This window comes from Ovis canadensis, chromosome 21 (genome assembly GCF_042477335.2).
Source record: "Ovis canadensis isolate MfBH-ARS-UI-01 breed Bighorn chromosome 21, ARS-UI_OviCan_v2, whole genome shotgun sequence".
Classification (NCBI taxonomy): Eukaryota; Metazoa; Chordata; class Mammalia; order Artiodactyla; family Bovidae; genus Ovis; species Ovis canadensis.
The window spans coordinates 63,567,396-63,587,933 of NC_091265.1; the positions used below are offsets into that span (position 1 = coordinate 63,567,396).

Consider the following 20,538-nt stretch of genomic DNA (forward strand, 5'->3'; position numbering starts at 1 on the left):
GGTCACACAGAGAACCATCGGCCTGGGGATAGAGACACCGCAGGATGTGTCGGGCAGCCTCGGTCTCCTGCCGTGGAGCGCTCTCTCTGGCCCAGCCATCTCCCCCGTGCCATCCCCATTTCCTGCTGTCACCTCTCTCAGCTCATTGACAGACTCGTTTCCTCCTGCTGGGCTCAGGATCCACCTCCCAAGGGAGCCCCTGCCTGGAGACCTCAACTTGCCGGACTGGCCAGCACTCCAGCACCCTACTCGGAATTCTCAAGCTCAGATTGTGCGGGACCCTGTGAATGAGTGGACAGGAGTGCCTGATCTTGGACCCTTGAAACACCCCGCCCTTGGAGGGTTTTCTTCTCCAGGCTTTAGTAGGGTCTGGGTTTGGGTAAATGTGATTCTTGAAGTCACTGGTGGTGATCAAGGGCATTGCCTTGGTACAGAGAGAGCTGCAATCCATGGTGTGGCCTGAAGGGGGCGCCACTGCCAACCGCCACCAGCTGTGGTCTCGGAGATGCCAGCTGGGAGCTGAGGCTCTTGCAGAAGCAGCTAGTCTAAATTTTTTTAAAAACACATCATCCCAATTTGTATACACCCATTGACAATGTGGGGCTTCCCTGCTGGCTCAGTGGTAAAGAACCCGCCTGCCAATGCAGGAGACGTAGCTTCTATCCCTGGGTCCGGAATATCCCCTGGAGAAGGAAGTGACAACCCACTCTAGTGTTCTTGCCTGGAGAATCCCATGGACAGAGGAGCCTGGTGGGCTACAGTCCATGGGGTCACAAAAAGTCAGACACGGCTAAAGGAGTAAGCAACAGCATTTTTTAAGTAGCAGGCAAGATTGATGAAACTCCCCCGCAGCTGGATGTGGCAACCTCTGCTTGGGCATGAAGAGTCTGGTTGGAAGGACTTTCTACACTCATATAGTCACTCAGCAAACACTTACCCATTGCTGATGCTGAAGCTCCAATACTTTGGCTACCTGATGTGAAGAGCCAGCTCATTGGAAAAAGACTCTGATGCTGGGAAAGACTAAGGGCAGGAGGAGAAGGGGGCAACAGAGGATGAGATGTTTGGGTGGCATCACCTGCTCAAAGGATGTGAGTTTGAGCAAGCTCTGGAAAAGTTTGGAAACTCTCCCAGACAAACCTAGACAGCATATTAAAAAGCAGAGACATCACTTTGCCAACAAAGGTCCATATTTGGGGCACTGGAAATGCTTGCCCTTCTGGAGTGGTCCCTGGCCAGGGCTGGGAAGCCACCCTTACACCTGCCCTCAGGGGCTGGGTCTGAGCCGGTGGTTTCCCAATTCTGGGGCACATGGGCCTGAGCTCCTGCTGTCTCTGCCGACCATTAGCATGCACCCCTCAAATGGGCGCTCACTGCAAGGGCAGGAACACCCATGCGCAGCCTTATGGGCCCTGGATGGAGAGCCCCCCACCCTGCCACTGTCCCCACCAGCCCTTTCTGTTGTCACCATCTCAGATCTGGCTCCAGGCAGGGGAAGAGGGCTAGTGGGACAGAGTTTCAGCCCCAAGTCTGCAATGACGTGTTCCTGGCCTGATAAGACGCCATCAGGGTGGGGACGGGGGTGGCCAGGGATGCTGGGCCCCTCTCCAAGAGCCATAGCCTTGGGGCCCTAAGGAGCGGGGCCTTCTCTGGGCCCTCAGGCTTCCTTCCTGGGCCTCCTGATTCTTGTCTCTGCTGGGAGCGAGGCCAGTGGGGCAGCTGGCAATGCTCCAAGTGCTGTGTGGTCATCCACACTCCCCTGTGACTGGGTACAGCCCCGTGTCTCCTGCTGATGGACCAAGGGGGTGTCCAGACGGGCGTGGTTTGTACCTCACTGCTGCCCAGTCATGTTACCCAAGATGCACTCCTGGCCGCACTGGCTAGGAGGCCCTGGCCTGGCTCCCAACCCTGGCTTGCCATCTGACCTGTCCCTAACCATGGTTTCTCTAGCACCATTGCTGCTCAGTCACTCAGTCGTCTCCGACTCCGCAACCCCATGGCCTGCAGCACGCCGGGCTTCTCTGTCCTTCACCATCTCCCAGAGTTTGCTCAAACTCATGTCCATTGAGTCGCTGATGCTATCTAACCATCTCATCCTCTGTCATCCCCTTCTCCTTTTGCCTTCAATCTTTCCCAACATCAAGCTCTTTTCTAGCTAGTCGGCTCTTCTCATCAGGTGGCCAAAGTACTGGAAATTCACCTTCAGCTTCAGCATCAGTCCTTCCAATGAATATTCAGGACTGATCTCCTTCAGAATGGACTGGTTGGATCTCCTTGCACTCCAAGGGACTCTCAAAAGTCTTCTCTAACACCACAGTTCAAAAGCATCAATTCTTTAGCGCTCAGCCTTCTTTATGGTCCAAGTCTCACAGCCATACATGACCACTGGAAATAGCCTAGCCTTGACTGGATGGACCTTTGTTGGCAAAGTAGTCTCTCTGCTCTTTAACATGCTGCCTGGGTTTGCCAGCGCTTTCCTTCCAAAGAGCAGGCACTGCTAGCACTACAGCTATGTAGAAGTTTCTGGACACCAAATTTTGTGGCTTCCGTGTCTAATTACTGCTGCATGGACGCTTTGGGGCGGGGGAAGCTACATCTAAATTGATTCTTTGTCTCTCTAGAAAAAACAGTCAGTAGTTTACACAGCTTGACGGCAGATTGTTCAGAACCAGGAACCAGGTGTTTCTAAGCATCCCTCTGAGAATCTAGTTGGCTTACAAACAGCCACTGAGCCAGTACAAGCCATGGGCTCTGCGGTTCACCAGGTTGCCCCAGGCCCTCCCCAAACGACTCCCAGTTACCACGGGTCTGACCTGTCCCACAAGAGGGCCAAACCGGCCCCTGAGAGGGCCAGCCTGCCGCGGGCTTGCTCAAGTTACTAAGAGCCCCGGCAAAGAGGGTCTTGAACCTGTGCTTTTTGGCCCCTCCCCCAGGAATCTGGTACAATATCCTCAGAGGCGTCGGGAAGCTTGCCGTCATCATCAACGTAAGTGACCTGGGGACTGCAACTGGCTGAGCTGCTGCACAGATGGGGGGCCCTTCCGGGAAGCTGGTCTCTGCCTGCAGCCTCGGGCAGCCCCACTGAGAGAGCACCTCCTGGTTCTTCTGAGGAGTGGGGCGAGTTCCGGGTGGGAATGCCACAGCTCCTCAGCCGTGCCCCACAACCCAGGCAACACCCTCCACTGTGCCCACCTGGGCCTCTAAGTGCCCTTTCTCCCCAGAGTCCTGAGAGAAGGAGATAGAGGCAGACAGGGCGGAAGGGAGACCCAGAGAAAGAGATTCCACGTCAGCAACTCTCCTGCTCTTTAAAAAAGTTCATTTTTTCTCCTTTATGTGAAGCTCACACCTGCTCTTTGAAGAAGGTTTGGGAAATGAAACATGGAGAGAAGAGGAACTTACTAGCCAAATACATACACACACACACAGAGAGACATGTCCATACACACGGACACACATACATCCATACACACACAGAGACACAGACATGTCCATACACACGGACACACATACATCCATACACACAGACACATCCATACACACACAGACACAGACACATACATACACAGACATACACAGACACACACACATACAGACACACGGACACGCATACAGACACACAGACACACATACAGACACACATACAAGACACAGATACATCCATACACACAGACACATCCATACACACACAGACAGACACATACATACACAGACACACACAGACACACACACATACATATACACACACACAGACACAGACACATACAGACACACGGACACACATACATACACAGACACACACACATAGAAACACAGAGAGAGACACACATACACATACATACATACACAGAGACACAGACACATACATACACAGGGACACACATACATAGACAGACACACATATACATACACAGACACACACAGACACATACACATAGAAACACACAGAGAGACACAAATATACACACATACATACGCACACAGAGACACACACATATATACACAGAGACACATACATACACAGACAGACACACATATACATACAAGACACACACACATAGAAACACAGAGAGACACACACATACATACACATATACATACACACAGACACACATACATACACACAGAGACACACACGCGCCCGCAAGTCTGCTGGGAACAGCACCCGCTGTGACCCTGCCCCCGCGGATCCGGTTCCCACCTTCATGACACATGAACCCCAAGTACGAGCACCTCAGGGATGTCTGCGGTCCTGTGGCCCTCACCCTTCCACCCACCGACCAAGCCTGAGCCCCCCAGAAGCTGCCACCTTGCATCTTGGTGGGGGCGGGAGGGCCAGGCAGACAGCCCCCAGGAGCAGATGGTCACAGTCGTGGGGCTGACTCCGTCCCCATAGCACAGGAAGTGATGCTCAGCCCAGACAGGGACCCTCAGAGCCCTGGGACCTGCTATCCCTGGGGACAGGCCGCCCCCATCAGCCACCCACTCCTGCCGGCTTAAGGCTTTGAAACCCGTCTGTAAAGGGAGGCTGTGGTCAGAGCTCGTCCACCCATCCAGGCTGAGCCGGGGGTCACGTTTTAAAGAAGACGCGCTGGAAACACCGAGGCGTGGCCCCTCTGTGTGCAGTGTAAGCACCAGGGTGCTGTGAACAGAGCAGCTGGGAGCACACGGGGCGTCTTGTGAGAGCAACCAGCTGCAACGGCCACAGTAGCAGCCGTTGAACGTTCCAGACACTGCTAAGCCCTTTCCGTAGGCCGCCCACCGGTGCACACATGGGCCCTGGAGTCAGGGGCATTGCCCATCTTGCAGATAATACAGCTGAGGCACAGAGAGGTCAGGCCGCTTGCCCAGGGCCACCCAGCCAGCGAGAGGCAGAGCTGGTCTTTACCCCAGGCCTTCGGGTCCCTGCTTTGACACCGGCATCGCACCACTCTGCCTTGGGGGCTGCTCCAGTACAGGGGAGCTGGGTCTGGACTTTACAGTCTACAAGGCACCTTCCCTCCCTGCCTCATTCCCTTCCAAACAGGCCAGGAAGGAGAGGCACCCACCGTGGGTGCAGTTAGCCCTGTCTGACAGGAGGAAAAGCAGGCACAGAGAGGTCAGGGCACTTGCCCAGGGCCACCCAGCCAGCGAGAGGCAGCCAGCATGGTCCCCCAGCCTCCTCGTTCAGGGGCTCCCTGTTCCCATCCCCAGAGCTCTCCTCAGAATGCCGGAGGGGCTGATAGGGGTGCCCCTAACCCTTTATTTGTTTACTTGGTGAGCCGGGGCCATGGGTCACGTTTGCCAATGTGGGTCACTGACCAGGCCCCAGGGCCAGCGCTGCCCAGGCTCAGGTGGGGCAGGGCCCCCTCCCCGCTGGGGGCCGCGCTGACCGCTCCCTTCCCTGGCCAGGCGTTTGTGATCTCCTTCACGTCCGACTTCATCCCTCGCCTGGTGTACCTCTACATGTACAGTGAGAACGGGACCATGCACGGCTTCGTCAACCACACCCTCTCTTCCTTCAACGTCAGCGACTTCCAGAACGGCACAGCCCCCAACGACCCCCTGGACCTGGGCTATGAAGTGCAGATCTGCAGGTACCGCCCAGCGACTCTCTTTTTTTTTTTTTAACATGTTTATTTGGCTGCGCCAGGTTTTAGTTGCACCATGTGAGACCTAGTTCCCTGACCAGGGATAAAACCCAGGCACTGGGAGCTCAGAGCCTGAGCTGCCGGCCTTCCAGGGAAATCCCTAACAACTCTCTTTAAAGAGCCTCATTTGGTGGGCTTCTGGAAAAACCCCATATTCAAGCCAGAATTCTTTCTGGGCAAATCACAGAACAGCTCAGTCTTGATTCAGAGGAAGGAGAGAGAGAGACCCCTGGGTTGGAGGTGGTGGTGGTTGTCGCTTGCCGCTCAGGCGGGTGTGGCTCTGCAGCCCCATGCACTGCAGCTGCCTGTGCTTCACCATCGGATGGAGGTAGGAGGTGACCTATCGTGTCCGTTACCTAAGAAGTCCATGCGAGCTTCAGGCACGGCTGGATCCAGGGGCTGCCGTTTGTCATCCAGCCCCGTTCTGACACTGTCTCTCAACATGCTTCCTGCACGTTGGCACTGTTTTCTGGCAGGCAGAAGGGAATCCCCCAGCAGTCCTCTCTACTCAAAAGTCCTGGTGGGAAGAATATTTCTTTCCCACAAGTCAGCATAAGTCCTAGGATTGAGTCTCACTGACCTGCCTTCGGTCACAGGCCCCTCCTTGAACCAATCACAGTTGCCAGAGTGTGGGGCCTCTCTTTGGCTAGGTCTGGGCTGGGTGCCAGGGTGTGGGGTTGTGGCCATAGATTTGGGGGCATCTTGAGGAAAACTGGGGTTTTCAAACAAGGGGTCATGAATGCTAGGTGGGCAAAAGCAGCAGATACCTGAGACGGTCATTCAGAGCAGGCAGGGAGAGCCCCAGGAGAGACGGAGGCAGACGTGGGGTGTGGATGGTGGGGCGAGGGCTGCCCCAGGAGAGACGGGGGCAGGGGTGGGGTGTGGGTGGTGGGGCGAGGGCTGCCCCAGGAGAGACGGGGGCAGGCGTGGGGTGTGGGGGGTGGGGCGAGGGGCACAGCTAGGCCTGGCCATTCACTGCGCCTCTTCCAGGGGCCAGCCTGGCAGGGTTAGGGGCTGGGGGCTCGGGTCTGGGGACTCAGGAACGGGCAACATGAACCCTGCTGTCCAGGGACCTTGTACAGGGGGCAGCAGAAGCGTAAACAGATCCAGTTAAACGCGTAATAGTAGCTGGAAGCCTAGGGGAAGGGTGGGGGCATGGGGGCCGTTCCAGGGAGAAGGCATGTGGGTGAAAGCAGGGTGATGGGCACGGATGGGCTCTAGAGCGCGGAGCGTAAAGGCCCAGCGTGGTGGACAGTGAAACCGAGGGATCGGGCCAGGGCCCCATATCCCGGCTCAGGAAACAGGACTGCGGTGTGATGGGCCCCGGGCTGAGATGAGGCTGAGGGCAGGGGCAGAGTGGAGGCCGTGTGGCCGCAGCTTGGTTAGTATCCTCTGGCAGTCTAAACCGCCTGAGACTCAGAACAGGAAGACCTCAGGGACCAAGACACGCGTCACAAAGCCGGAGTGGGGAGCGCGGCCCTTTCTGTGTGGGCGGAGTTTACTCCAAGCCTGTGTGCTATTACTGTGCGCCTCGCTCTGTGCCCGCCTGCCTGTCTTCATGCCCTTGGCCTGGCAGCAGGCTGTGGGGGAGGCCGCCGGGGTCCAGGGTACTGGCAGCAATGAGCGGTAGCTCATGGCTGCAAAAGAAAGACAAAGCACAAAACCAAGGCGAACAGCAGCAGAAAGCAGGTCCAAGAAATGGAAAACAGCACACCTGGGGTCACTGGAACCAGCAGGCAGGCCCACCCCGTGTAGGTGCCGCTGCTGACTTTGAACAGCACCTGTGCCCCGGTGACCACTCCCCACCCAGGGATTAAACTGCAAGACGTGCTGTGTGCTCCGAGTCAGGGCAGGGACTGCACTTACTCTGAGACCCATACAGCGGTGAAAATGAACAAGTTGGAGCCAGGCCTGCCAATGAAAGAGGGCAGACGACACGTAAATACCCAACACGACACGCTGCCTGCTGTTCAGAGGCCCACCACCGCATGTTTCAGGGCACACAGATGTGAGCAAATACATCAAGAAGAGGCTGGGTGAGCTGCTCCAACTCCTGCGTGGCCGCCGTGGGCAGGGTCGGCCTGGAGAGCTGGGGGGTCCCTTCCTCCCCGTCATCAGCAGGCCTGGGCTCCAGAGACCCCTGAGCTTCCAGTCCAGCCCCCTGCTCGCCTCTCTTGCTTTGTTTGAATGCCCCACGCCAAGAACACGCTCAGGCTGACCTATTTAACTCAAAATGAATTTCAGAGAAGAATGATTTAGAACAAAGAAGGCAGGGAGGTAGGTGGTCGTTTTATTATAAATCCCCTCAAAAGGTCAGTGTTGGTGTTTACAGGGTAAGCGTTGGTTTTCGAGAATGGGCCCCCGGGCACCCAGGCCTCTGAAGTAGCCCCCTATCCGAGCATTGGCAGGAATCCTGACCATGCAGCAGGGGGCCAGCAGGAGGGCTGAGGAAAGAGGGCAAAGACCCCGGGGGTTTTGTGGGGGGTTGTTTTTCGGGTTTTTGGCCATGCCGGGTCATAGTCAAGGCGTGCGGGATCCTCAGTCTTCCCTGCCGCATGCCAGGTCTTAGTTGCAGCAGGTGAAGTATAGTTCCCTGACCAAGGATCGAACCTGAGCCCCGAGCACTGGAAGCACAGACTCTTAGCTCCTGGGCCACCCAAACACCCCCTTTTTAAGTGAGATGCTTGCTACCTTTCCCCCACAGAGGTGGAAGGTCGTGGGCCAGCCCTCTCTGCTCCCTGGAACTCTGGCTTTAGTCAGGCCCATCTGTCTGTTGGCCACGATTAAGTCCTGTGAGTGCTGTGAGCTCCACGCTGCTAGCTGCTGCTGGTCAAGCCACCTCCCAGGGTAGTCGGCTGCAGGTGGAGCAGCACCCAGCCCAGCCTGCAGCCGTGGGTATAAAAAAAGCAGCTGAGAGCTGTGATCACCGCTACCATTCATCACTACACTGAAACAGGCATGGTCTCATTGAATGCTCACAGCAGTTCCAGAGAGGGCATTATCGTCCCCGGCTGGGGGAGCTTGCAGGCTGAGTGCAAGAGCTGAGCCAGGAAAACAGCAAGATCATCTCTGACAGAGATCAGTGCAAGTGGTGGGGCTTGGCATCTGGACACGTCTATGAGTGGGCTTTGAAGTATGTGTAGGAGTTTGCCAGGTAGCACAAACACATTTCCCAGCACCCTAGTGCAGCTGGCCCTGAGCACAGAAGGAAGAGGGAGGAGCAGGTGTGTATGGCTGCTGACGGTGGGAGAGCAGTGGCCGCTTGTTCCCATAGGAGATCAGGTTGTACAACTTCTGCACGGCTCAGCAGCTGGCACCAGAGTGTGCCTTCCCCGCCCGATCCTATCTCTGGGACTGGCAACTTAGTGCTGCACAGGCTCTCTGAGACTTCTGTCCTGTTGCCTCAGAAGACACACAGCTCTGTGGATAAGGAGGCCTGTCTGTGCCCCGACCAGCCCTAACCCCTGGAATGGGGCCTGGTGTGCAGCACTACATTCTTGTGACGTGACTAAGTGAGGGAATGCCAGACCGAGGCCCAGAGAGGTCAAGCGATGCCACAGGGACATACAGTGAGGCGAGAGCCCAGTCTGGGTCTGTACCAGGCCCACACCCGCAGAGCCAGGGGCCTCCTCTCCTGGGCCCCCAACGGGGCCCCAGCTTTTCAGTGACAGGCAGAGTGCACCTGCCGCCCGGCATCTGGAAACCGCCCTTTCTCGGAAAGAAGCCGGGGCTTTCTCAGATGGCTTTGAGGAAGCTCTTCCCACCACAGAGAAGGTTGGGGTGCCCTGTTAAAACCGGGCACCCCAAATTTGGGAGCAGCTGGGGGCGCCTAGGTGGGGACAGAACCCTGGGTTCCCCTCCTTCCTCTGCCCCCACCTCGGGCATCTCTGGACCTCTGAGAAAAAGGCAGAAGTGGAGCCATGGAGGCCCCCACGCTCCCGCTGTACAAGGGGCAAAGGTGGGACCTGGGGGCCCTGGGAGTGAGCGCTGTCTCCCAGCAGGGCGTCAAGAGCCACGTCTAGGAGCCATAAGAAGAGGGGTGGGTGGATATTTTTCACAGGGAGATAAGGAGGTAACACTTGGGGGAGGTGCCCTTCAGGCACTGGGGCTGGCAGGGTGGCAGGGGACAGAATGGACCTGAACACACCAGCTGTGTGTTTAACCTCATACATGGGCTACTTTGCAGAACGTTTCATTTTTTTCCAATAGTTCCCCCACAGAGAGGGGAAAGCCTGGAGAAGCGGTTTTCACACTGGATCTCACAGCACGCGGCCTGGAATTCTGTAGACGCAGGAGGGGGCGGGTGGGTTAAGGCTCTGGTTTAGGGACCCCATCCTCTTCCACCGGAAGGCCCCACTTCCTGTGTGTGAGGAGTCTCCGGGGTGGGAGGGGGGTGCTTTTTGGTACCAAGGCTGCACTGCCTTCAGAGTTTGGGATCCCTGGACAATATGGTCCCAGAGCCCCCTGCTTATGGGGACACCCCCACAGGCCTGCCCAGCCCACGTGGGCGCCGGGATCCCCTCCGCTGTGGGGAGAAGCCCCGCACACTGTGCGAGCTGGCGGGGCTGGGGGCCGTCCTGCAGGCGGCCCAGGCTCTCCTGACAGCAGCCCTGCGGCGGGGCCCTCCTGAAGGCCCGCCTCGCCCCTGCGGCGGGGGGCCGGGCCCCAGCCCCTCCTGAAGGCCCGCCTCGCCCCTGCGGCGGGGGGCCGGGCCCCAGCCCCTCCTGAAGGCCCGCCTCGCCCCTGCGGCGGGGGGCCGGGCCCCAGCCCCTCCTGAAGGCCCGCCTCGCCCCTGCGGCGGGGGGCCGGGCCCCAGCCCCTCCTGAAGGCCCGCCTCGCCCCTGCGGCGGGGGGCCGGGCCCCAGCCCCTCCTGAAGGCCCGCCTCGCCCCTGCGGCGGGGGGCCGGGCCCCAGCCCCTCCTGAAGGCCCGCCTCGCCCCTGCGGCGGGGGGCCGGGCCCCAGCCCCTCCTGAAGGCCCGCCTCGCCCCTGCGGCGGGGGGCCGGGCCCCAGCCCCTCCTGAAGGCCCGCCTCGCCCCTGCGGCGCCCCAGCCCCTCCTGAAGGCCCGCCTCGCCCCTGCGGCGCCCCAGCCCCTCCTGAAGGCCCGCCTCGCCCCTGCGGCGCCCCAGCGCCTCCTGAAGGCCCGCCTCGCCCCTGCGGCGCCCCAGCCCCTCCTGACCGCCTCGCCCCTGCGGCGCCCCAGCCCCTCCTGAAGGCCCGCCTCGCCCCTGCGGCGCCCCAGCCCCTCCTGAAGGCCCGCCTCGCCCCTGCGGCGCCCCAGCCCCTCCTGAAGGCCCGCCTCGCCCCTGCGGCGCCCCAGCCCCTCCTGAAGGCCCGCCTCGCCCCTGCGGCGCCCCAGCGCCTCCTGAAGGCCCGCCTCGCCCCTGCGGCGCCCCAGCCCCTCCTGCCCGCCTCGCCCGCCTCGCCCCTGCAGGTACAAGGACTACCGGGAGCCACCGTGGTCAGAGCACAGGTACGACATCTCCAAGGACTTCTGGGCCGTCCTGGCCGCCCGGCTGGCCTTCGTCATCGTCTTCCAGGTGCGAGGGCCTGCTCGGCTTCCGGAAGGGCTATGGGCTGAGGCGCCCAGGGTGCGCTGCTGCCCAGACAAGGGTCAGGAGGGCAGGAACTGGCCGGGGTTAGGGGTTTGGAGGCTGGAGGACTCACCCTGGTCACCCCGGGGTGTGAGGTGCTGGTGGCCCCAGGCCCTGGGCAAGGAGAGGCCCTAGACCCTCCTGAGTGAAAGGGCTGGCGGGGATGGGAGGTGGTCAGGGCTGGCGAGGTCCTGGCTGACACCAGCCCCCACCTCCAGCAGGCAGGGGCCCGGCCCTGCCAGGCCCAGTCTCCGGGGAGGGGAACTAACCCTGAGGCCAAGATCCAGACAGGGAAGCCAGCTGGCACGTGGCACTGGGACCCCAGCTGGGGAGGTCATGCTGGGGTTGCCTCCGGGGTGTCCCCCTAGCCCTGGGATCCCAGGAACTGGGGTCAACCCCCAGCCCTTCCCCTTCTACACATTGTGGCCCCCTCCAGGACCCCCAGCCCCCAAGGCCCCCCGCCTCAACCACCAGCCTTCCACAACCCACTGCAGTCAGACTAGTGTCTGGGGCCCAGGTCCCCAGAAGCTGAGCCTGAGATGAGGATTCTGGTGCAAATGGGTTATTGAGGGAAGGCCTTGTTGCGGGGCGGTGGGTGGGGGTGGTGCTCAGCAGGAAGGGGGCCCAAGCGTGAATCCTGCCACACAAGCAGGCCCACCTTGATGCAGGAGAGTGCCTGGTCTGCCCACGTGGCCCTGCATTGGCTTCAGGCAGGGACCAGGGAGACAGAAGGAGGCAGTTCCCTGCAGACAGGCAGCTGTGAGAGTCAGCGGCCACAGCTGAGGGCTGGGAACGTCAACCAAGAAAGATGACGGGGGTTGAGGCTGGGTGGGGGGGGACCCGGCACCCTCCATGACCAGTAGACTAACTCAGTCACACGTGCTCACAAGTGCTGGTCAGATGGAAGTTTGAAAACTTTCCATCAGTCTGTGAAAGCCAACTCGTCTGCATTCTACAGACCAGAAATGTAAGCAGGGAGGCGGCTGGCATGGATTCAGGGCAATCCTGGGAGGCCTGACAAAGGGCAGAAGGGCCTGCGGAGTCCTCAGAGATGGCTTAAGCCCCATTTGTTTTGTGTTCTTTGCATTTTAACTTACTTTCCCTTGAAGCCTTAGCACTTCTTGTATTTAGTGATGAGTAACTAATTCCCTGGTAGCTCAGTTGGTAAAGAATCTGCCTGCAATGCAGGAGACCCTGGTTCAATTCCTGGGTCGGGAAGTTCCCCTGGAGAAGGCATGGGCTACCCACTACAGTATTCTTGGGCTTCCCTGGTGGCTCAGATGGTAAAGAATCCACTCGAAATGCGGGAGACCTGGTTTCAATCCCTGGGTCAGGAAGATTCCCTGGAGGAGGGAATGGCAACCCGCTCCAGTATTCTGGAGAATCCCATGGACAGAGGAGCCTGGTGGGCTACAGTCCATGGGGTTGCAAAGAGTCCGACAGGAGTGAGTGACTAAGCATGCACTGAGGATGGAAAGAAAGAGGAGCCCTCTTAACTGCTGGAAGGAGTGTAAAAGGGTGCCTTGGCTACAGTCCGTGGGGTCCCAAAGCATCGGACACGACCGAGTGACTGAGCACAACCAATCAGATCATTTCTTAAGCCTGGAGATTGAGAATCATGCAGACAAGAGGGCCCACTTCCAGTCTCATCTATGACCTCCCGGGAAACCAAGGCCGGGGAGGTGCAGGGTGTATCTGAGGTCACAGGGCTGGGGTGATGGGTGGGGCAAGGTGCTGTTCGTTGAGGCGCAGGGGGAGGTGGGAGTGTTTCCGGGGTCGCCCTTCCCAGCCCCCCGACGCTGACTCTCCTTCCAGAACCTGGTCATGTTCATGAGCGACTTTGTGGACTGGGTCATCCCCGACATCCCCAAGGACATCAGCCAGCAGATTCACAAAGAGAAGGTGCTCATGGTGGAGCTGTTCATGCGCGAGGAGCAGGGCAAGCAGCAGCTGCTGGACACGTGGATGGAGAAGGACCGGAAGAAGGCGGAGCCCTGCAACAACCACAGCCCCGCCCCCGCCGCCCCACCCCCGCCCCCGCCCCCGGACGGCCCTGACTTCCCCGGAGGCTCCCTGTAGCCGCTGGGCAGCCCCAGCCACGCGCACACTCTCCCTCCTGGGCAGGGGGCTTCTCACACCCACCTGGCCCCGGGGCTCCTGGGTTTGTGGCAAACCTGGAAAACCGCCTTCTAGTAGGACAGCGTTTCTCCATCTTTTTCTACTTTGTTTTGTTTTGTTTTCTCTTGTTTTTGCACAAAACCATTCTGCAGGGATCCTGTTATGCTTAGTGTTCAGCGATAATCAAAACGATTGCTGGGGACAGGGTGGTGCAGCAGATGCAGGTGTTTTGTGAGGCTTGGAGCCTGGGGTCTCCTTGGCAGTTGGGAGGTGAGCCCCCAGAAGTCATCTTCTTTAAACCCTCCTGATGCCTTCAGAAAGGTGAGGTGGCATTCCAAGGCATCAGGCAAAAGCTGGTGAGAGATTTGAGGGCAAACAGAGAAATGGATGAGGGATAACGATATTGACACCCGTTCCAAACGGCGTCACCTGTCTCTAGGTCGAGAAAGCCAGACTGTTTCATCGCCTTTTCCTTCCACGGGTTCAGAAACCGAGAGACTGCTCAAAGTGAAAGGTGCCCTGGCTGTGTCTCGCTCAGATGGCCCGGGAGCCCCCGACTCCCTCAGAGAATCGGCAGGGTGCAGGCATTCTGCGTAAGCAGTGACGGCCCCCCTGGGGTCCCCACCGTCAGCCATGTGCCTCCCCCCACCATAGTGAAAGAGGAGATGGTAGTTGTCAGTTGGTGTCTGACTCTGAGACCCCCTGAACAGTAGCCTGCCAGGCTTCCCTGTCCATGGAATTCTCCAGGCAAGAATACTGGAGTGGGTGGCTGTTCCCTTCGTCAGGGGACCTTCCTGACCCAGGGATCGAATCTGGGTCTCCTGCGTTGCAGGCAGATTCTTCACCGTCTAAGCCTCCAGGGAAGCCCACAGGGTGACAGGAAAGTGAGCAGTGAGAGACTGTGGCCTCGGAGGCCCCTCTGCAGACAGCGTCAGGGTTTCAGGAAGTCTTAAGGCTTCCGGGGGTACTTTCGCAGCTCCAGCATATTTATTGGGTTTGTTTGTTTAAATCAGTTCTACAGCGGATGTAAGGGTTTTTTCTCTGTAGCTCACAGGTGGAAGGCGTTCATTCTATTAGCTAACCAAATATCATTGAGAGGAATTTAAACTACTGTTACTACCAAAGATTTTTATTAATAAAGGCTTCTATTTTGGTAACACTTCTCTATATTTTTACTTACAGGAATGTTACTGTTGGAAATTATTTTAAAAAACTTGTAAAAACAAACCTCATAGCTGATAGGAATGGTCTCAACTTACAGCCCCATTATACTAACTGATGATCTGAAATTTCTCAAGCACGCAGAGAAACGTAAGAGAAATGTTCCAGCAAAGGGAGGGGCGAAGACACGACCGTGTTTGTCTTGAACATGTGGTTGGTGAGCGCGGACATTCCCGTAAGCTGTCGATTACGAGGGACGTCCGCGGGTGTCATAGCTTTTTGTTATTTGCTAAAATCATGCCATCTGATGCTTCTGCTTTCTCTTGTACAGTAAGTAGTTTGAAATGGGGTTTTTGTATATAAACATTGTATTAAAAATGAGGTGATTACCAAATATCCTTTTATGGAAACCATTTCTTTTTTAAAAAGTGAATGTACAGTTTCACAGAGACTGAGCATGCGTCTGAATAAATTCGTATGCGGGACATCTTCCTTCCAAGCCCTGTCCACGTGACTTCTGCTCCCAGAAACTCAAGGGGCCAACCCCAGAGCCCCCTCATGATTGGACCTGCAAACTCAGGGAACTCGTAAGCCTCCGTTTCCTCGACGCAGGACACCGGCCCATTCTGATGTTCTTGGGACCTTGTCCGAGAGTATGTGATGTGCATGGCTGTGCGGGTCCGTGCGTGCACGTGTGACTGTGCCTGTGTCTGTGTCTCTGCGTTGCTTTGTCTACACCTATGCACAATTGAAGCCAGAAGGAGAAGGGGGTGGCAGAGGAAGAGATGGTTAGATGTCATCACTGACTCACTGGACATGAGTCTGAGCAAACTCCGGGCGATGGTGAAGGACAGGGAAGCCTGGCGTGCTGCAGTGGGTCACAAAGAGTTGGACACGACTGACTGCCTGAACAACAGCAATGCATGCATGTACACGTATGTGGGGTGGGGGGTGGGCACAGCTTTCCAGCCGCCTCCTCCATGATCCCCAAATCCTGACCCCTGGTCCCGCCAACCCGACAGAGTAGTACTGAAGATTTCGTGGACCTAAAATTGCCTCCAAACCTTTAGGGGACCATCCCAGGATTGCCAGTGTGTTTTCTTTTTTCCTATTAATTATTTCGCTAGATCTTTGTTGTGGCATGTGGACCCTTAGTTGCGGCATGTGGGATCCAGTTCCCTGACCAGGGATCAAACCCAGGCCCCCTGCATGGAAGCATGGAGTCTTAGCCACTGGACCATCAGGGAAGTCCCGCCAGTGTTTTCATTTGGGCAAGTGGGGACACTTTTTCTTTAACCCATCACCTATAATCCCCCTCATTTCTTGAAAGAAAGACTCTCTTTTGCATCCAAACATCAGTGAGGCCTCAACCCGCAGGACTGCAGGGCACCCCTGGTGCTGCTGTGTCCCCAAGGAAGTCTCAGCAAACCCGAGCCCAAGAGGCCCTGGCTGCCCGCCATCAAGAGCATCCTTCTAAAGCTTGAGGGCGGCTCCCAGGGCCAGCATCGACCCTCCCCTATCATGGGGCCTCCCAGGGGCCTGAGAGGCTCACAGGGGACCTTTAGCCCCTCCGGGTTGTGAAGAAACCTCTCAGAGTGGGGCGGTGACCCCCCTCCAAGAGCACAGGGCTCCCTGACAGCCAGAGCTTACAGACACGCATCCCTGCAACGTTCAAGAAGCAGCCATGGGCAAAGCAGACACAGCCCTGTCCCTCAAGGGTGACCCCTTGCAGCAGGCGTCAGATGCAGGGCGAGAAAATGCACCCCAGCACAGGATCATCTCAGAGGAAGGAAGGGGTGCTGATGAAAATATGATGGGTGTGGCCGAGGGTCACTCAGAGTGATCGAGTTGAGCAGGAAGGCCCCCAGAGTCTGAGCAGGGAGGGGCCAGAATACAAAAGCCTAGAGAAAGGCTGGGGGTTCCAGCAGCAGCAGCAGGGACAAAGGCCCTGAGGCAGTGGCGTGCTGGGCAGGTTATAGGAGCAGCGAGAAGTTCATCACGTCTGGGGGCCTCAGGGCAGGAGGTGAGGAATCAGGAACCAGCATGCACCAGGCGCCCCCTGCCTGCCCTGGCTCCCTGAGGGTTTCAACCTTGGCGGTAAGTCCACGGCAGGGGCTGGCAGCCTCCACCAAGGCAGGGATGGAGCTGACTCACACATCTCGAGATCTTGGTGGTGTGGGTGGAGACTGCAGAGGGGTTGGGAGCCAGAGAGGAGAGATGCAGAAATTCAGGTGAGCGATGTAGGCCTTGGACAAGGGAGGGAGGAAGTTGGGGGGGGGGGTGGGGCGGGGAGCCACCAGATTAACTTCACAAAGACCTGGGCTCTGGCAGCAAAAGGACCCCCAGAGATGAGCTGGGCAGCTGGCACTATCGTTTCACAGACAGGCACAGTGGGGCCCAGAGAGGGTCAGGGCTCCACTCTGGTCTCACCGCAAGCTGGCCCACAGGGACCCCTCAGACCCAGGACCCTGGCACCCGGTGCTGGACGGTTTCTGCTCCTGGTCCCTGGAATGGAGTGGCAGGAGTGGGGCAGGGCTGAGCCCCGAGCACAGACAGTGAAGGACTGGGGCTCATGGGGGCCTGAGGCCCGGGGCGGGGTCCCTCATGCCAATGATTGACCCTGAAGGTGAAGGCTGCCTCGAGCTGCGACCAGCCTAAGACACCACTTAGGTTTGGTCCAGTGCTCGTTAAATCTTCTTAATTTAATATGCAAAAAGGGCCTCCCTGGTGGCTCAGACGGTAGTCTGCCTGCAGTGCAGGAGACCCAGGTTTGATCCCTGGGTCAGGAAGATCCCCTGGAGAAGGGAATGGCAATGCACTCCAGGATTCTTGCCTGGAGAATCCCATGGACAGAGGAGCCTGGCAGGCCACAGTCCATGGAGTCGCGAAGAGTCGGACATGACTGACTGACTGATGTTTTCACTTTTCAGTATACAGAAAACTGCACAGATCTTGAGTATACATTCAACTGCCACAACACACACACACCTCTGTAACTGGCACCCCAGAAGCCTCCCTTGGTGCTCCTTTCTGGTCACCCCTCCTCACCCAGCTGTGACCCTGGTCCCTACCCACTGTCCTGACTTCAGCAGCTGGTTTGAAAGAGGAGAGTGAAAAAGTTGGCTTAAAGCTCAACATTCAGAAAACTAAGATCATGGCATCTGGTCCCATCACTTCACGGCAAATGGATGGGGAAACAGTGGCAGGCTGTTTTGGGGGGCTCCAAAATCACTGCAGATGGTGACTGCAGCCATGAAATTAGAAGATGCTTACTCCTTGGAAGAAAAGCTATGACCAACCTAGACAGCATATTAAAAAGAAGAAACATTACTTTGCCAGTAAAGGTCCATCTAGTCAAAGCTATGGTTCTTCCAATAGTCACATATGGATGTGAGAGTCGGACTATAAAGAAGGCTGAGCGCCGAAGAATTGATGCTTTTGAACTATGGTGTTGGAGAAGACTCTTAGAGTCCCATGGACTGCAAGGAGAGCAAATCAGTCCATCCTAAAGGAGATCAGTCCTGAATATTCACTGGAAGGACTGATGCTGAAGCTGAAACTTCAACTTTGGCCACCTGATGCCAAGAACTGTCTCATTGGAAAAGACCCTGATGCTGGGAAAGATTGAGGGCAGGAGGAGAAGGGGACGACAGAGGATGAGATGGTTGGATGGCATCACCGATTCAAGGGACATGAGTTTGAGTAAACCCCTGGAGTTGGTGATGGACAGGGAGGCCTGGCCTGCGGCAGTCCGTGGAGTCAACTGAGGGCTGAACTGAATTGAACTGAATTTGCCTGGTTTCACTTGTGGGTGGCTGCTGCCCTCTGCTGGCTGCCTGTGGGAGCTGCACCTGGGGATGGACAAGATCCAGCACTTGAGTCCTTGTGCTGGTTATCTGTTCGCTGCCCTGCAAATGACCATGACCTTAGTGACTTACTACAGCAACGTACTGTCTTACAGTTCTGTAAGCCAGACGTCTGACACAGGCCTCACAGAGCTAAGATGAAGGTGTAGGCGGGGCTGCACCCTTCCCACCACCTCCAGCCACCGCAGCCAGTCTCTCCCACAGCTGTCTCTCCAGCTCGAGGACCTGGCTTGGCCTGACTCCCTGGGATGACCCAGGGTGACCTCCCCCCACCTCAGAGTCCTTCATCTTCACCACACCTGCAAAGTCGTTCCCGCCACGTAAATTGACTCATTCACAAAGTCCGGGAATTGGAATCGGACACCTTGGGGCCATTGTTCTGTCCACCATGTACCCCTGCCGCCAGGGAAAAACCTAACTACCTCCAAGCAAAGCCCCCACAGTCCCCAGATATCTATGGAAAGGCTTCATCAGGAATGAGAGAGATCAAAACAAACAGGAGGAGGAGGAGCCTGGGGGGTACACTGAGACGACACAAGAGAAGAAAGAAAAGCAACTCGGTTCATCATCCTTGGGAGTAAAGACCAATGCGCAGGGGAGTCCCAGGTGGCGCAGTGGTAAGGAGTCCACCGGCCGTTGCCTGGAGAATCCCATGGACAGAGGAGCCTGGGGGGCCGTGGTCCGTGAGGTTACGAAAGAGTGGGCGTGGTTGAGCGCGCGCAGGTAGCGCGGCTCACGCGTTTTCAGCGCCGCGCAGTGCTCCGCCCTGTGAGTGAGACTCAACCCACCGTCGCTCACGGCGTCTGCTTTGGTGGGCAACTTACTACAATTGCAAGCCACACTGCTGAGCTCTCCTGCATGAGCCGGTCACTGCGGCAGTTCCTCTAGGACGACTGGCTGCTTGTCTTTGAAAGGCTCACAAGCTGGGAATGACTCGTATATTTAAAATGGTCAGGGGGAAGCGAAGAATATCTATGAGAGGAGAATATTACATGGAATTCAAATTTCAGTCTCTACGAACAAACTATTATTGGACCATAAAAAAAAAAAGACCAGTGTGCCTCCATGAAACCAGAAAAAGATGCTATTTTCTTTCTTTTTTTAAAGAGGAAATGCGAATGAAAGGAAAATACAAAAACTAGACTTCACCAAAATTTAAAATCTGGGGGGAGGGGGAGGGTCGGAGGATACCCAGCTGAATGAAATGGCAGTTCACAAAACTGGAGAAAATAATGGCAAATCATATTTCTGATAAGAGACTTATATCTGGAATATCCGAGGATCCCCTACAACTCAGCAACAAAAAGACCAGCAACCCAGTTAAAAGTGGACAGACAGCTTGACTAGACATTTCTCCAAAGACGTACAAATGGTCAATAAGCTCATGAGAAGATGCTCAACATCACTGGTTACCAGGGAACCAGAAATCAAACCCACAAGACAGCACAGCACACCCCCTAGGATGCCTAAGATCCAAACCAGAAGATGATAAGACATGATGGGGGCGTGGAGAAATGGAACCCTAGTGCTTTGCTGGTAGAAATGTAAACTGGTGCAACCACTGTGGGAAAAACTCTGATGGTTTCTCAGAAAAATGAAACAGAAGGACTGTGCGATCCAGTAATTTCACTTCTGGGCACATAAACAAAAGAATCTGGAGCAGGGGCTCATCCCGGTTTACTCATGTTCACCTACGGCTTCACAGGGACTTCCCGATGGTCAGCTCACAGGGGAAGAGAAGACTAAGGCATGGCTCATGGGTGGTTTTACACAACGCACTGACAGCCCCCAGAGGTGGATGGTCCCAGCACGGCAGCCCCTCTCTGGGGCGTCCCGGAGGGACAGTGGAGAGAGAGAAAGCCTCCCAGGGGGCAGAGCTTCAGTCAGAACACCTGAAGGGGTGAGAAGAGGTCTGGGAGAGCTGGGGGAGAGTTGTTCCAGGAGCTATTTGACATCTATAGACACATCACCCGATAACAGAATTTTTCAAGCATCCATGAAACACTTGCCAAGACAGACCACATGCTGGGCCTTAAAACAAGCTCAACAAGTTTAAAAGAATTGAAACCATGCAGAGCGTGTTCTCTGACTGTAATGGAATCAACCTATAAAAGGGACTAACAACAGAAACCCATGCTGACTCACTGCTCTCTCAGGTCCGACTCTGGGACA

At 56.7% G+C, this 20,538-nt stretch overlaps 1 protein-coding gene across 9 annotated transcripts in view; it reads left to right on the forward strand.

The window, feature by feature from the left end:
* ANO1 (anoctamin 1) overlaps positions 1-14,894 on the forward strand; it is a 193,728-nt gene extending 178,834 nt beyond the window's left edge. For all 9 annotated transcript variants that reach the window (XM_069566553.1, XM_069566561.1, XM_069566552.2 and 6 more), the window contains 4 exons: positions 2,934-2,986; positions 5,389-5,573; positions 11,062-11,167; positions 13,037-14,894. In XM_069566553.1, the coding sequence (XP_069422654.1) occupies positions 2,934-2,986; positions 5,389-5,573; positions 11,062-11,167; positions 13,037-13,300 (608 nt within the window). In that variant the 3' untranslated portion in view covers positions 13,301-14,894. The remainder of the gene's footprint in view (positions 1-2,933; positions 2,987-5,388; positions 5,574-11,061; positions 11,168-13,036) is intronic.
* The last annotated feature ends 5,644 nt before the right edge of the window (positions 14,895-20,538 follow it).